At 56.4% G+C, this 16945-nt stretch overlaps 1 protein-coding gene across 7 annotated transcripts in view; it reads left to right on the forward strand.

The window, feature by feature from the left end:
- ADCY7 (adenylate cyclase 7) overlaps nucleotides 1-16945 on the forward strand; it is a 72851-nt gene that overhangs the window by 37521 nt on the left and 18385 nt on the right. For all 7 annotated transcript variants that reach the window (XM_015126101.3, XM_077985621.1, XM_015126098.3 and 4 more), the window contains 7 exons: nucleotides 5210-5629; nucleotides 8064-8267; nucleotides 9349-9510; nucleotides 10218-10367; nucleotides 10878-11026; nucleotides 12152-12263; nucleotides 16378-16505. In XM_015126101.3, the coding sequence (XP_014981587.2) occupies nucleotides 5414-5629; nucleotides 8064-8267; nucleotides 9349-9510; nucleotides 10218-10367; nucleotides 10878-11026; nucleotides 12152-12263; nucleotides 16378-16505 (1121 nt within the window). In that variant the 5' untranslated portion in view covers nucleotides 5210-5413. The remainder of the gene's footprint in view (nucleotides 1-5209; nucleotides 5630-8063; nucleotides 8268-9348; nucleotides 9511-10217; nucleotides 10368-10877; nucleotides 11027-12151; nucleotides 12264-16377; nucleotides 16506-16945) is intronic.

A 16945-nucleotide genomic window follows, 5' to 3' on the forward strand; every position in this document is an offset into this window, starting at 1 on the left:
TCTTGGTCATAGCTCTGTCCTGGGCCTTGTTTGTGGGGAAAAGGTTGGTGTTTTGGGATATCATGGGATTTCTGGATGCCAGCACCATGAGGGTGATAGGGACCCCAGATATCCTATGTTTAGATTCCAGCTTTTTTTTTTTTTTTCCAGACAGGGTTCTGCTCTGTCACCCAGGCAGGAGTGCAGTGGCATGATCATAGTTCAGTGAATTCAGCCTTGACCTCCTGTGATGGAGGGATAAGCGGGGCTGTCCCCTCCAAGCCCCAGCTCCCTTCTGGAGGACTGCTTGTATCTGCAGCGTCACACTGTCATCTCTGTGCTGACTGGGACCCTTCCAGTTGACTCTGAACCCATTGAGGGGCCATGGGTGCTTTTTAGATGCAACAAACTGGGTCCAGAAGCCCGGTGTGGACTTTGAGACTCTTGGTTGCGAGTGACAGAAGCTCAAACTAGCTGAAGCTGAAAGAGGCATTGCTTGTCCCATGTGGTTAAATATCTAGAGGTTGCATAAGCTTCAGGCACAGCTGGCTCCTGTGGCCCCAGGAGGTGTTGCCACGCCCCTGTCTTGTGCCAGTTCTCCATGTTGGTGTCATTTTCAGGCGGGCTCTCTCCTTGTGGTGGCTCAGGTGTCTGCTGACAGTGCCAGGTCAGCAACAAAAGAGAACACCTCTTTCCCTGGGTCAGCAGAAGTCCAAAGACAGCCCTCACGGCCCAGGCCTGTGGCATTGAGGCTTGAGAGGGACTTTGCTGATTGGCTATACCAGGGTCATGTGGCCCCTGAACCAGGGTACTGAGGGTCGGGAGAGGGGACATTGCACAGCAGAAGCATGAAACACCCTCCTCCCATCTGGACACCTTCCCCGCAGGGGAGTCCCCTCCTCTTTAAAATGGGGCTGCTTACCCTGCTGTACCACTGGGCTGGTCATGAGGTGAGAATAAGTAAGGGCCTCTGGGACTGTAGTCTCCTCAGGAAGAGGGGACTTGATACTTCTGCTCTTGGTGACTTTGGAAGTCAGACAGGACCCATGCAGTGTGGGTGAGGGAGTGACAGGGAGGCAGGGCTTGGCTTGAGCTAAGGGAGGCCTCAGGGCCAGAGAAGTGCCCAGTGATGGAGGAGACTGCCCTGAGAGGTGGTGAGCCCCATCGTGGAGGTATACACGCTAACAACAGGGTCATTTGTTAGCAAGCAGGTGTGCACTAACAGCAGGGTCATTCAATCCAGGGGGCCCTGCATTGGATGTGTCTCAGACATGGCAGAAGAGTTCCTTTATCCAGGGCCTTGTGGGGAGGCCCTCCCTGTTGCCAACTGAGTTGAGGACTGGTGGAAGAACTGGTGATTGGACAGGAGGCCTTGAAAACTTCCCAGGCAGGGGGTGCCTAGGGAGCTCCTCCTAGGGAGGAGCTGGCCTGGGGACATGCCACTGGTGGTGGGTTCTTGGACCCCTCTGGAGATGTGATCAGTGAGTTCATTCCCCCCAGGCCTCACGGTGCCCGGCTTGTTCCAGGAGCTGGCCAAGGTCCCTGGATGGGCCGAAGTCCTTGTGCCCGTGCTCTCCCCTGTTCACCTGCCCCTACCTGCCGTTGCCCGGAAAGTGGCCTAATGAGTTCCTTGAGAGGCGTGTTTACCAGGCCTGGGTTCCCACGGGCCCTTGGGACCCTCTCAGCTGGTTCCTCCCTCTCCTCGTGGTGGCCCAGTCTGGCTTTGTGTGCCTGGAGTGGGTGTGTCCACACACAGTCACACTTGCACTTTCACGCACGTGTCTGGCCGCCTCAGCTCTGGTCTGGGGGCTTTGCCTGGGAGATGGAGCAGCTGTGGGGAGTGGCCTCAGCCCTCTGGTGTTTGGAGCTTCTCAGTCTGGCCGTCCTGGTGCACTGGTGTTTGGCAGCAGGCCAGGGGGCAGGCAAGGTTGCTGTTTGTGTGCTGTGGCATCTGGCTCGGTCCCCCGGGATGTCAGTGGGGAAGCCTGGGCTGAGGAGCCCTGGTTTGGGAACTGGCAGACCCGGGTTTGCATCCCAGCCCCTCTATCTGCCAGCTCCAGCTGTGTGATCTTAGGCAACCACTCTGCCTCTCTGGACTCAGGTCTGCATGTGTGAAACGGTGGTGCCACCTTGGCCTTTGCCGGTTGTGAAGATGAGAGTGAATGTGTGTGCAGGTGCCGGGGGTGGCAGGAACTGCTGCTGTTATTACTGCAAAGGGCTATTTTGGGGTGGGAGGGGGCTGGATTGAATGTGTCTCAGGCAGGGACCGTATCTCGTTTGGCAAACCCTGCAGCACAGGGTTGGATGTACATGGTTAGCACACAGTAAATGCCTCTTGTGGAATAGACTGGTTAGTTTAGATTTAGAGGTTGTACACTAGTGGGCTGCAATCACTGCAAAATTTGAAATCAGCTGCCAACATTTAAAAATCATTTTACATAGAAATCAGATTTGCAGCCTGTCTGAGCACTTTGGGCACCTTGACAGCTCTGGGCCACACCCCAGAAGCGTTGCCCCTCGTTGAACAGGTGCTAAGGCCTGTAGACACCTGCCCAGGCACTGAAGGAGACAGGGCTCCTCAGCAAATGACCCCTTCCTCCTCCCCCAAATATGTGGTTTTTGCATTTTGTTCCTGGTGTGTGGTGATGGAATAGGAACTTCCAGAGGAAATAGAGCTCGAGGTGGCTCCTGGAATCAAGGTGGCCCCTGGGATCTCATAGTAGCAGGTGTTGAGGTTGGGGGGCTTCCCTTAGACTTGGGGACCCTGGATATTCTGCTTTTTACCTTTGGGGGCTGGGGGCTCGTCTGGCCACCTTCCCTCCGCTGGACCAGCTGTCCTTTGAAGCTTCCGCTGGTGGCTGGCCATTTGTGCCCCATGACTGCCTTGAGCCGTCCCATGTCTCACAGCCTCCCTGCCGTGAGACAGCCTCTGCCTCTGGCCCTGTTCTGGTTCCAATCCAAGGCAGGCCTGGAGGACACTGGGGGCCTGGATTCTTGGTCCAGGGTGGCCCCTTCATGCAAGGGTCCTGTTGGGAATATGGCAGCTGTCCCCAAGTCCCCATTGCTGTGTGAGGGATTGCACATTTTTGGTAATATTCCTTCCTTTGGAGACTGATGGGGATCACTGGGGAGAGAGAGTCCAGCCTAGCACACAGGAGGTGTAAGGACTGGCAGGCGTAGGTGTGATTCACAAGCTTTTTTGGAATCAATGAATATGCTAAGGAATGAATGGTGCTGGGGAAAGAAGGAGCCCATATGGGCTGAGCGTGGCAAGCCTGGGGGTCAGCTCACAGTGTGTCACAGAGGGGCCACTGTGTCCCTCTCTGAGACTCAGCTTCCTTTTCTGTGAAGCAAGGCTTGCAGACATCTGAAATTTATGTCAGTGGGCTATTTAAACAAATAAACAAGATTTTTGCGGGGTACAGTGGCTCATGCCTGAAATCTTGACACTTCGGAGGCTGAGGAGGGTAGATTGCTTGAGCCTAGGAGTTCAAGACTAGCTTGGGCAACATGGCGAAACCCCATCTCTACAAAAAATACATGGCCCACTGCAGCCTAAGCCTCCCCAGGCTCAGGTCCCAGCTACACAGGAGGCTGAGGTGGGAGGATTGCCTGAGTCCGGGGAGGTTGAGTCTGCAGCAGGCTATGATCACACCACTTCACTCCAGCCTGGGTGACAGAGTGAGACCCCATCTCAAAGAAAACAAAAAACAAACAAACAAAAAACAGAAAGAAAGAAAATGAAAATGGAGTTTTATGTGAAACTTACTGTAACACAGATGCAGGGGGCTACTCTGGCTGAAGCAGGCATGGGTTGCCTGAGTCTATGCCCTCCGACCTTCCCTTCCCATCAGGGGCCTGATGCATGTCCCCAAATCTCAGGGCTCCTAGGATCACAGCTTGGAACGCTCAGTGCCTGGAGACATGAGACTCACTGGAAAATGAAGTGAATGTGGTGTTCACACCAGGACGATGGGGACAGAGCAGAGCCTGGAAACAGACCCCATCTGTGTGATCACCTGACTTATGAGAGAGGTGGCTCCACTGAAATTCAGTGAGAGGATTGCTGGTTCACTGAACACTACTGGGATAATTCAATATCTATGTGGAAAAAAGAAATGAACCTTGATCCCTGCCTCACACGATACCCAGAGTGAATCAAGATGTATCAGAGACCTTAGTGTGAAAGCAAAACAGAGAAACGTGCAGAGCAGAGCTGGCCTGTAGAAGTTTCTGTGATGATAGACATGCTCTATTTTTCTGTGCTGTCTAGTACAGCAGCCGCCAGTCGCATGTGGCCATTGAGTATTTGACTTTTTTTGTTTTTGTTTTTTTTTTGAGATAGAGTCTCACTCCATTGCCCAGGCTGGATGCAATGGCACGATCTCAGCTCATTGCAACCTCTGCCTCCCAGGTTCAAGCCATTCTCCTGCCTCAGCTTCCCGAATAGCTGGGATTTCAGGCACACACCACCATGTCTGGCTAAGTTTTGTATTTTTAGTGGAGATGGGGTTTTACCCTGTGGGCCAGGCTGGTCTCGAACTGCTGACCTCAGGTGATCCACCTCCCTCAGTCTCTCAAAGTGCTGGGATTACAGGCATGAGCCACCATGCCTGGCTGGCTGTTGAGTATTTGAAATGTGGCTAGTGTGACTGAGGGTCTGAATTTCTAACTTGATTTTAAATTAATTTAAATTTAATTTAAAATAGTGGCTGGGCATGGTGGCTCATGCCTGTAATCCCAGCACTTTGGGAGGCTGAGGCAGGAGGATAGCTTGAGCCCATGAGTTCAAAATCACCCTGGGCAGCAGGAGGAGACCCCATCTCTACAAAAGAAAATTTAAAAATTAGCTGGAGATGTGGTGGTGCACACCTGTAGTCCCAGCTACTTAGGAGGCTGAGGTGGGAGAATCACTTGAGCCCAGGAGTTTGAGGCTGCAGTGAGCTATGATCATGCCACTGCACTCCAGCCTGGGCAACAGAATGAGACCCTGTCTTGAAAAAAAAAAAAAAAAAGCAGCCTCATGTGGCTAGTGGCTACTATCTTGGACAGTGCAGTTCTAGAATACACAGGGGACTAGCTTTACAACAACAGGACATAAAAGTTAGGTTAAGGTTAAGATGGATAAATCAAACTTGGTGCTGCGAGGCCTGGGCCCTGCTCTCCCCAGTGCCAGCCCTCCCCTGACTTGGCCCATTAGGTCAAGCTCCTGTCTGTTTCATCTCCGCAGAGCTGAGGAACTGCGTGTGGAGTCAGCCCAGTCTGGATGCACAGGAGGATGCCGGCGGCACAGTGAGTGAGGCCTGGTGCCAGAGCTGTGTGGACCCCTCATTGGCCATGGAGCAGCAGGCTCAGAGGCCCTCTCCCCAGCCCTGCTTGCCTGCCTTGGAGAGGACAGAGGCCTAGGCCCACGGGGGAGGGCGTTGGCAGACAGATGCCCTCCAGGCCCTGGGGCCTCCTTAACGGCCGAGGGTGGAAGATGCCGGCCAAGGGGCGCTACTTCCTCAACGAGGGCGAGGAGGGTCCTGACCAAGATGCGCTCTACGAGAAGTACCGGCTCACCAGCCAGCATGGGCCGCTGCTGCTCACGCTCCTGCTGGTGGCCGCCACTGCCTGCGTGGCCCTCATCGTCATCGCCTTCAGCCAGGGGGTGAGTGAGGGCAGCCGCTGGGCTTCACATCTCAGCCCCAACCTTGGCCAAGCTGCCATCTTCTCTTAGCCTCAGTTTCCTCTTCTGTAAAATGCTATATTTTTTTTTTTTTGAGAGTCTCACTCTGTCACCCAGGCTGGAGTGCAGTGGCATGATCTCGGCTCACTGCAACCTCTGTCTCCTGAGCTCAAGCAATTCTCCTGCCTCAGCCTCCTGAGTAGCTAGGATGACAGGTGCGTGCCACCATGCCTAGCTAATTTTTGTATTTTTGGTAGAGATGGGGTTTCACCATGTTGGCTAGGCTGGTCTTGAACTCTTGACCTCAGGTGATCCACCTGCCTCGGCCCCTCAAAGTGCTGGGATTATAGATGTGAGCCACCATGCCCGGCCAATGCTATGTCTTTTACAACACGTTTAGACTGGTAGAAGACAAGTTTCTAATCAAAAAAAAAAATGTTTTTGAGACTGGGCCTTGCTGTGTTGCCCAGGTTGGCCTTGAACTCCTGGGTTCAAGTAATCCTCCTGGCTCATCATCCTGAGTAGCTGGGATTACAAGCATGCATGACCATGCCCAGCCTCTCTAACTTTAATTCAATTTTGAAGTCTGGAGTGGTTTCAGATATTACATTAACTTGTCTGAATAAACTATTCTCATTTTTCTCCATGATGAAATTTGATTCTACTGAAGACCTGGGTCAGGGGATGGCCTGCGTATCACTGCCCTCACTTCCTGTACCCATGCAGACATCATTAATCAATCGCTACACTCCACACTGAGCCTGTCTATGTTCTCAGAATCCTCCTTTTATTTTTTATTTTTTATTTTTATTTTTATTTTTTTGTAGAGACATGGCCTCGCTATATTGCCCAGGCTGATCTTGAACTCCTGGCCTCAAGTGAGCCTCCCTTGGCCTCCCAAAGTGTTGGGATTACAGGCGTGAGCCACTGTGCCCAACCTCAGAATCCTTTTAAACACAGCCCTCCAGGCTGGCACCACTCATGTCATTTCTGGCCCAGGCACTTGCCTTGGTACAGCCACTAGCTGTGTTCAGCTATTGAGCATTTAAAAAGTGGGTAATGTGACTGAGGAACTGTATTTTTCATCTCCCCTCCCCTCCCATCTCCTTTCCTTTCTCTTGAGACAGAGTTTCGCTCTTGTTGTCCAGGCTGGAGTGCAATGGCACCATCTTGAACTCGCTGCAGCCTCCACCTCCTGGGTTCAAGTGATTCTCCTGCCTCAGCTTCCTGAGTAGCTGGGATTACAGGCGCACGCCACCACACCTGGCTAATTGTTGTATTTTTAGTAAAAACGGGGTTTTGCCATGTTGACCAGGCTGGTCTCGAATTCCTGACCTCAGCTGATCCACCTGCCTTGGCCTCCCAAAGTGCCGGGATTATAGGTGTGAGCCACCATGCCCGGCCCATTTTCTTTTTTTTTTTTTTTTTTTTTTTTTGAGACGGAGTCTCGCTTTGTCGCCCAGGCTGGAGTGCAGTAGCCGGATCTCAGCTCACTGCAAGCTCCGCCTCCCGGGTTTACGCCATTCTCCTGCCTCAGCCTCCCGAGTAGCTGGGACTACAGGCGCCCACCACCTCGCCCGGCTAGTTTTTTGTATTTTTAGTAGAGACGGGGTTTCACCATATTAGCCAGGATGGTCTCGATCTCCTGACCTCGTGATCCGCCCGTCTTGGCCTCCCAAAGTGCTGGGATTACAGGCTTGAGCCACCGCGCCCGGCCGCCCGGCCCATTTTCTTTTTAGTGAATGTAAATTTGATTAGCAGAGTTCTGGAAGAACACTCGGAAACTCCAGAGTGTTTGTATGAGTCAAGTGGCCAGGACCCAGCAGCTGCCAGTGCAGCCTGGATCCATGTGGCTATCAACCACAGGACGCTTGCGACTGTGTGCCAGCCCCCAGATCAGGCCTCTGCCCCCACGGACCTCCTGGATGCTGTGCCCATCCCGTCCTACCTCTGTGCCGTTGCCCCAGCTCCTCCCCTATGGGATGACTTTTCCTGGTATCCCTCACCAGCCTCTGCTCACTCACTGAGGGCCAGGTGCAGTGTCCTCTTTGGGCAGCTTTCCAGGGCTCTGCCTGTGAACGAGTCCTGCCCTGTGCTTGTGGTATGACTTGTGGCTCTGCACAGAGCACCGTGGGAATCCGGAGAGGAGGCAGGGATGGAGAGTGATGGCATCATGGGCGGGACTGTGGGTGATGCTCTGGTTCCCGAGGTGATGGGAAGGGGGTGGTTGAGGCAGCCTTGGCAGAGGTGACAAAGAAAGGCCAGAAGGTGAGCGGGAACCAGGCGTGGGAGGGCTCATCCACACCCTTCATGTGGAGGAAGCTGTAAGTGAGGCAGCCAGCCCAGCAGGCTTTCTGAAGGAGGTGGCTCTGCACTGGGAAACGCTGAGGCATTTCTGTCTGTTTGCTCTACCCAGGACCCCTCCAGACACCAGGCCATTCTGGGCATGGCATTCCTGGCGCTGGCAGTGTTTGCAGCCCTCACTGTGCTGATGTATGTCGAGTGTCTCCTGCGGCGCTGGCTCAGGGCCTTGGCGCTGCTCACCTGGGCCTGCCTGGTAGCCCTGGGCTACGTGCTGGTGTTCAACGCGTGGACGAAGGCGGCCTGTGCGTGGGAGCAGGTAACGGGGACTCTGGACTCCATGCCGGCTGCGCCCTCGGGAGCTCCCATCCCCGTGGTTGGTGGGCATGCCACAGGCCCTTCCTGCCCCACGCTTGGCTGTGTGTCTAGGATGGCCCCAGGCTGGTTTTGTCCCTGTGAGTTCTCTGCATTGACAGGGCTGAGGTGGGGAGAGTGTCCACTTTGGATGCTGGGCTGCAGCACTTTTGGGTGGCTCCAGTTTGGTTGGAGATGACAGAACTTCAGCTCAAAGAGGCAAAAAGGCACAAACTGGTTCCTGTGTCAGGAAAGGCCGAGGGGTCAGTGCTGGGCTCCAGCGGGATAACTGGACCTGGGGCCTCTGGACAGTTTCAGCCCCAGGCACGCTGTCCCCAGGTGGGGGCAGAGAAGGCCACAGGGCTCCAGGCTGCCCACCTCAGCTGAGACAGAGGCCCCTTTCTCAACCAGCTCAACCTGCAGGCTTGAGCCACACTGACCTGACTGTGGTCACGGGCCCAGTCCTGGATGGTCACTGTCACCAAGCAGTGGCACGCTCTGACCAGTGGGCCTGGGTCCTGTGACAGCTCCTGTGGCTGGGGCGGGGTGGGGTGAGGCCCAGGGGAACCATGTGGACTGAAGGGGAGGGAGAGGGCAGCACTCCCAGAGGGGTGGACGCAGGACCGGCTGGTGGGGTTGGTGGGGCAGCTCTGGGAGTGGAGGGAGGTCGCGTGGGGACGCATTGCTGGAGGCAGCTGGTGAGAGGGTGCCTCAGCCTCCCGGTAATCATTCCTGCCGAGCGAGAGCCACGTGGCAGGGGCACCAGGTGGGGGCTCCCTGGATCACGTGAGGCATGGAGCCTCCCACCTGGGGTGGCCACAGGCAGTGGATCAGCACAGGAAACCATGGACCATGTGGCCGGGCCCACCCTAGAAACACATTCTGGCTTTTCTTGTTCCTTCGTATGTCTGCCCACGCCGGGGCGGGGGGCGAGGGAGCCGACCTAAGGACACCAATTGGGTGGGCTGGTGTGGTGCAGGTTTCTGGGGGTCGTAGGGCCTGGGGCAGCATCTCGGGGCACTGGGCTCACCAGGCTGCATCCACAGGTGCCCTTCTTCCTGTTCATCGTCTTTGTGGTGTACACGCTGCTGCCCTTCAGCATGCGGGGCGCTATCGCTGTGGGGGCCGTCTCCACCGCCTCCCACCTCCTGGTGCTCGGCGCTTTGATGGGAGGCTTCACGACACCCAGTGTCCGGGTGGGGCTGCAGGTGAGGGACGGGCTAAGGCCTCTGGGGAGGTTTTGTGGTCTGGGTCTAAGGGCAGATGGGGGCCCCCTCTGAGTGAGTTAGACCCAAAGGCCCCGCAGCCGTGTTTGTAGACAGCCCGCTCCAAGGCTGGGTCCTCTCCGAGTCTGCTCCGAAGCTGGGCCTCAGACGTGGCCCTGCCCTCTGGCCTTTGCTTTGCTGGCCTAGGGCTCCCCTGTGGCTCAGCCCTCAGGGTCGTGACCTCAGGCCCTGTCCTGACGGGGCTTGGGGGAGTATCCCAGGACACTGCCTTGTGTCTTTGTGTTGAATGACTGAACCATCTGTTCATAATTATTGGGGGTTTAGAGATGTGTTTCCTCCTGACCAGGCCTGGCATCCTCTCCGGGCAGAGGCTGGCCCTCTGCACAGCCAGCTGGGCGCTGTGCCCTCTGGGACTGCCCTTAGCACTCAAGCCCCTCAGGCCCTGGGCTCTGTGAGGTGGTCTCTTCTGCCTTCCTGGGTGTCCTGGTCTTGCATCCCTAGTGACTCACTAGGAGACTAGCTCCTGTCTGGGCCTCAGTTTCCCTGTCTGCCCCAGGAAGAGTGACATTCTCAGTGGGTTGGGGGTCAGGGAATGGGAAGAGGTGCCATCACTAGTCTGCCTAGGAGTCTGGTGCCTGGGAGGGCAGGGGCCAGGCCACATACTGAGCCCCACCCTGGTCCACCCGCAGCTGCTGGCCAACACAGTCATCTTCCTGTGCGGGAACCTGACAGGCGCCTTCCACAAGCACCAAATGCAGGATGCGTCCCGGGACCTCTTCACCTACACTGTGAAGTGCATCCAGATCCGCCGGAAGCTGCGCATTGAGAAGCGCCAGCAGGTGGGACCTGGCCCCCACTCCTCACCCTGCACACCCCTGTCCTCTTCCTCTTTCTGTTGGACGTGAGACACTCATGCCGCCATGTGCATGAGGTGCATGGACAGACACCTGTGCAGGTCTCACCTCGGTAAGTCCTGGTTCTCCAGCAGGGTAACCGTAGCCTGCTGACCCTTGACTCTGCCTTCCTCTGTGTGGTTTCGGTCCTGGGCACGCCGTCCCCAGGTGGCGGCAGAGAAGGCCGTAGTGGCTCCAGGCTGCTCACGCATCAGCTTAGCCTCCCCAGCTGAAAGAGCCCTTTTCTCAGTCAGTCTGAGTCCCAGGGGCTGCTGGGTACATGGGAGGTAGATGCCCAGTTGGGTTGGTGGAGGACAGGAGCAGAGATGGAGACATTGTGGGCAGGGCAGGCAGGCAGGCAGGGAGGACGGAGGCCAGGGAGGCCAGGTCTGGGCCCTGATGCTACCTTGCCTGTCCTCTGCCGGTCCCTCTGCTGGTCTGCCCACCGGCACCCAGGAGAACCTGCTGCTATCGGTGCTTCCAGCCCACATCTCCATGGGCATGAAGCTGGCCATCATCGAACGGCTCAAGGAGCATGGCGACCGCCGCTGCATGCCCGACAACAACTTCCACAGCCTCTACGTCAAGAGGCACCAGAATGTCAGGTGGGCGGTGAGATGTGTGGACAGCGTATCCCGGGGGCTGGGTCCACCGTTCCCCCGGCCCCCAGGTGGCCTCCCTGCCCTATCTGGAGGCTCAGACTCCTGCCCATATAGGGATTGGGAGAGGGCCCCATGGTTCCAGATTAATCCAGGGCCCTCCCTGGGCCTCAGAATCCCCACTTCTTTCCCCAGGGGCAGGAGCAGCTCTTAAATTAGAGAATTCAGATTGGTATTGGAAGATCTAGCACCCCCCAAAACTGTAAAACTGTGTGAGCAAACAGCTTTTGTGAAGGAAGGGGTCCTTTCCGATGATTCTCAAGGGAGCACAGGACCTCCAGAAGGAGGTAAAGCCCCCCGGCCTTGGTGCCCAAGAGTGCCCCAGTTCTGACACACCTGATTTTCAGGGAACCATGAAGTTTTACTTGAATGCACTGACCTGAGTTTGTCAAGTGTAGATGTGGGTGCTGGGTGCTGTTGAGTGTAAATGTGGGTCCCGGGAGACCCCTGGGGTCCTCTGCCTGCAGCGCCAGCATTACATCCAAGGCTGGCCCGCTGCCTTTTCTCTGGTCTGTGGATGGTCCATGAGCTTGTGGACTTTGGAGCAGGGAAACCTGGTGCAGATGCCAGCTCTTGGCTTCCCAGCAAGTCTCAATGTCCTGGAGCCTGTTTGTACGTCTGTAGAATGGGAGTTCTGCAAGGGTTGTGTGAAGACTCAATGCCTGTAAAGCACTGGGTGTGGAGGTTGGCTTGAGGGAGCACGGAGCTGCCTCTCACCAGGGAGTTCTAAGGTCTGTGCTGTGGCGAACATTGGATGGGAAAGGGGAAGGCTCCAGGCTGCCTGTAGGAGTGCCCTTCAGCTGTCTGCAGTGATGGGGCCCAGGAGGGGACTGAGGGCCCCTGCAGGTTCTGGACTTTGCTCCCTTCTGCTTTAATGTGAAGTCCCTGGAACTTTAATCTGTCTTTATGGCTGGGCACGACTCTCCCATCCCTATGGAGGCTGAGGAAGGGCAGGGGTGAATGGGCTCAGGCCTGGTAGGCTCCTGGGGCTCCAGACAGTCCTCCATGCTCCTGCTGCTGCTGTCCAGGAGCCAGGCTCTGACACTCCCTCCCATCCCGCCCCACCCCCAGCATCCTCTATGCGGACATCGTGGGCTTCACGCGGCTGGCCAGCGACTGCTCCCCCAAGGAGTTGGTGGTGGTGCTGAACGAGCTCTTTGGCAAGTTCGACCAGATCGCCAAGGTGAGCCTGCCGGCCTGCACTGGGCAAAGCCAGGCCCCTCCCCTGCCCATTGCATCTCCAGGGGTGTCCTGTGTCCAGCGCCCTGCTGGGATTGGGATGGGGAGGCGTGGCTGAATTTTAGCATCCAGTCAGCAAACACAAGCACCCCATGGTAAAGGTGGGGGTGAGTGGTGGCCACGGCAGCCAGGATCCTGTGCTCCGAGTGTGAGGCCAGTGGGGAGATGGACAGTGCACACTGGGTGATCTACTGGGGCTTCGGAGCTCAGATGGGGGCTCAGGAGGAGGAGATGGCTCCATCCTCACTGGCAAGGCCAGCAGCCTCTACTCACCTGGTAGCTCAGGAGGACTGTGGAATGCCCAGCCTCACCCAGAACTGCTTTTCACAAGATCTGCAGTGAGTCATGGACACATTAAACTTTTATGTTTTGTTTGTTTCTTTTTGTGAGATGGAGTCTCACTCTGCCATCAAGGCTGGAGTGCAGTGGTGCCATCACTGCTCACCGCAGCCTCTACCTCCCAGGCTGTGATTCTCGTGCCTCAGCCTCCTGAGTAGCTGGGACTACAGTGTGGCACCCGCCACCACGCCTAGCTAATTTTTTGTATTTTGTATTTTTATTTTTTGTAGCAATGGGATTTCGCCATGTTGGCCAGGCTGGTCTCGAACTCCTGACCTCAAGTGATCCTCCCCTCTTGGCATCCCAAGTGCTGGGATTACAGGCGTGAGCTCCTGGCCCACCTTAAAGTTTGAGATACTTGAAAAAACATCTGAGGAGGAAAGGGAACAGTGTTCTTAGCAGGGGGAACAGCATAGACAAAGCCTGGGGTAGAAAGAAAGCCCTGTGTGTCCATGGGGTGAACATGCTCAGTGGGCGTGGAACAGGGTGTGAAGTGGACAAGGGCACAAGGTCAGATGTGCAAGGACATGAGGGCCAAGGCGAGGACCAGGATGCTGAGGAGCTCGACAGGTGCCAGGCAGGGAGGGAGGTCAGGCAAGGAATATTTCCATTAATGGACCAAATGGTCCTGAGAGTAGGTGAGTGCCAGGCCCTGAACCTGGGTGGGGCCTTGGGCCTACATGGTATGTGTTTGAAGAGAAGTGTGGGGTCCAGGAAGCCTGGGGAGCACCTAGCCCAGCTTCAGGTGATCAGGGCAGGTTTCCTGGAAGTGGTGGCCATTAAATAGAGGCTGAAGTGTAATTTAAGGTGGTGGCTCCCTGTCCTGGCTGTACTTGGGAATCACATGGAAAGCTTAAAACACCAATGCCCGTGTCCATACCCATCAGAGTTTTGTTTTGTTTTGTTTTTGAGACAGAGTCTTGCTCTGTCACCTAGGGTGAAGTGCAATGGCATAATCATGGCTAACTGCAGCCTCAACCTACCTGGGCTCAGGTGAACTCCCACTTCAGCCTCCCGAGTAGCTGAGACTACAGGTGTGCACTACAACCCCAGGCTAATTTTTTTTTGTAGTTTGTTGAGATGGGGTTTTGCTATGTTGTCCAGGCTGGTCTTGAATTCCTACACTCAAGTGATCCACTCACCTCAGCCTCCCAAAATGCTAGGATTACGGGCATGCACCATCACGCCCTGCCACATCAGAATTTTTTTTTTTTTTGAGACAGAGTCTCAATCTGTCGCCCGGACTGGAGTGCAGTGGCGTGATCTCAGCTCACTGCAAGCTCCACCTCCCGGGTTCACACCATTCTCCTGCCTCTCTCTCCTGAGTAGCTGGGACTACAGGCACCCGCCACCTCGCCCGGCTAATTTTTTGTGTTTTTAGTAGAGACAGGGTTTCACCATGTTAGCCAGGATGGTCTCGATCTCCTGACCTTGTGATCCGCCTGCCTCGACCTCTCAAAGTGCTGGGATTACAGGCGTGAGCCACTGTGCCTGGCCAGAATTTTTAAGAGCCTTCCAGGTGTCTCTGTGGGCAGAGAATCAATGGTCTAGAACTTGATGGGAGGCAAGTTATGACTTCACACCGGAAAGAAATTTTCACGATCAGAGCAGCTCAATCCTAGGAGGACTGGAAGTGGGCTCCCTGTTGCAGGCGGTAACCAAGCTTCTATAGGATTGCACTGGTCAGGGATGCTCTGGAAAACTGTCCCATCCTGGGGATTGTGGACTGAGTGACTCAGAGGGCCTGTCTAGCCTGGAACCTTCCTTCAGGATCTGCATGGCTTCTGAGCCAGCAGCTGGGAGCCCCAGAGGTTGAGGCTCATGTGAGGCAGGGGCCCTGGGCTCGGGCCACAGCTGGCCCTTTCCTTACCATAAAGCCCGCAGAGGGTCCCTTGCCTCTTGCACACAGTCTTCTCTCTCCAGCAGGCCCAGGAGGCATGGCCCTGTTGCACAGATGGGGAAAGGGAGGCCATGGCAGCTGCCAGCTTCCCAGAGCATCTAATCTCTGGGCAGAGTTGGGCAGGGCTAGTCCCAGCCTTTTCTCCTATCAGCAATAAGATTCCAGAAGTGTAAGCTCTTTCCAAGAGCCAGGGCCTCCTCTCTCAGAGGCATACAAGTCACACCTTGGCGCAAGACCCAGCTCCCCAACTCCAAGTGTCAGAGACACAGGGGACTGTCAGCCGGTGGAGCAGCCTGGGGAATGTGGCTTCCCCTACATCCCTGAGAGCCAGGCTGGGTCCACGGGCAGTCCTGTGCCTGGTCCGAGAGGAGATCAGGGTAGCCGGACCCTAGTATCCAGGTCTGCTAAGGTTGCCTGCTTTCTAGGAAAGTCACTGTCCTCGTGTCCCTGCAGTCACTCAGAACTCACTCAGCATGTGCCAGATGGGGCCCAGCAGGAAACATCTGGCACACGCTCAAACTGAGTAATTGGAGGAGGGCGCAGGCCAGGGACGGTTCCCAGGATGGGCAGGTGCCGGGGACCTGGAGGCAGGGCTGGTGCTGTGTCTGGGGCCTGGGTCTGTGATGACTGATAGGCACAGAGTGGGGACGAGGACAGGATAGGCTGTAGACCTGGAGACAGATGGTGTTCCAGGAGCAGGGCTAGCCGTCGTGAGCCTGCAGGACACAGCCCTCTTAGCTCCCTCCCCGCCAGAAGCCAGAGCACGGGGCCACCTGCTGGGGTGTCCAGTCCGAGGGTCAGCTGAGTGGGTAGAGGGTAGGGAGGGGAGAGCAGAGGCAGATGCTGCTCCTCCTTCAGCTCCCCTAAAGCCCCACCCACGAGGCCTCGGTGCATGTGGCCACGCTTGCTGAAGGCTTAGGGAAGGCCTGGTGATGCAGCAGTGCCTCAGATGAACCTCAGAGGGCTCTCGGGGTCCCCTTCCCTCCCTGGGCCTTTTCCTTTGAGTCCCCGGCCTCGCCCCTCTCTGTCTCCGCCTTCCCCATCCCTCTTTCCTCTTTGCATTGGTATCTTTCCTCCCCACCCCTAAGCCCTGTCAGCACAGCCACTGCTTGGGTGACCTTGAAACCTGCTGACGCCTTGGTGTGCACCTGTGACCTCTGTCCTCACTCCCCACTCCTGCAGCCTCCTGGCTGCCTCACTGTCTCTTCCCCAGCTCCTGTGAGTCCCTGAGCACTCTCCCTGCAGAGACTGGCATGGCCGGCTCTCGCGGTTCCTCAGGGTCTTAGCTCAAATGATTCTGATTCCTTCTCTGAGAGGTCTTCACTGGCTTCCTGGGAACATCACCTCCCTCCTGTGCCTTGGTTTTCTCCTTAGTGCGGTCACTAAGAGGGGCACACTGCTTTGTTTTTGTCTTTTTAGTTTAGTGCCCACCCCTCCTGCCTGCGTGCAAGCTCTGTGGCTGCAGAGATTTTCGTCTATTTTGTTCACTGCTGTGTCCCCTTGCCTGGCCTGGGGCCGGGTACTCAGTAGGCATTCAAACATTACCTGGGCAAATGAAACCAAGGCAGAGCCCTGCCCGAGGCCCTTAGGAACACTTGTGTTCACCTCTGGTGCTTGCCTGGTGATTCCTCCTGGGGAGGCTCCCATGTTGCTAAGCCTTTTGCCAGGCCCAGAAGTGGCTCCTGGTGGCTGGACCCCAGGAGGCAAGCCCCCAAGCAGGAGAGAGCCGGGCGCACCCTGGAGGGTCGGGGGAGGCGGCTGTCGTGAGAGGTCCCGGCCCCAGACCTTCCAGTGACCAGGCCCCTCCCTTACCCTGCAGGCCAACGAGTGCATGCGGATCAAGATCCTTGGTGACTGCTACTACTGTGTATCGGGCCTGCCCGTGTCGCTGCCCACTCACGCCCGGAACTGTGTGAAGATGGGGCTGGACATGTGCCAGGCCATCAAGTAGGTCCTGGGCAGGCCCAGGCACTGGGTCCTGCCCCATGGCAGACCCTCCTGGGCATGGTAGGGTATTTGTCATTCCCATGTCACCAATGGGGAAACTGAGGCTCGGGGGATGGGGGATGAAATCAGCTTGCCTGGACCACCCAACCTGCTGGAGGATTCAGACCTCATCTGTTTGCGTCCCTCCCCGTGGTGCTGCCTGTGACTCTGAGTCCCAGAAAGCATCTCCGGAGCTCAGAGCTGGGTAATGTGAGGTCAGGGCAGTGAGATCCGCTCCCCTCAAGGCTGGGGTCTTAGCAACAGCAGGAGGCTTCAGGGCAGGCAGCCGGGGGACCTTTCAGACCCAGGGATCGACTCCAAGGCTCCATCTGCTTGCTGCCCCCCAGTGAAGATCCTGGAGTCAGGCTTGGTCCTGAGGCTGCGGGGAGACCCCCAGCTCT

The sequence above is a fragment of the Macaca mulatta genome, chromosome 20, assembly GCF_049350105.2.
Source record: "Macaca mulatta isolate MMU2019108-1 chromosome 20, T2T-MMU8v2.0, whole genome shotgun sequence".
Taxonomy (NCBI): Eukaryota; Metazoa; Chordata; class Mammalia; order Primates; family Cercopithecidae; genus Macaca; species Macaca mulatta.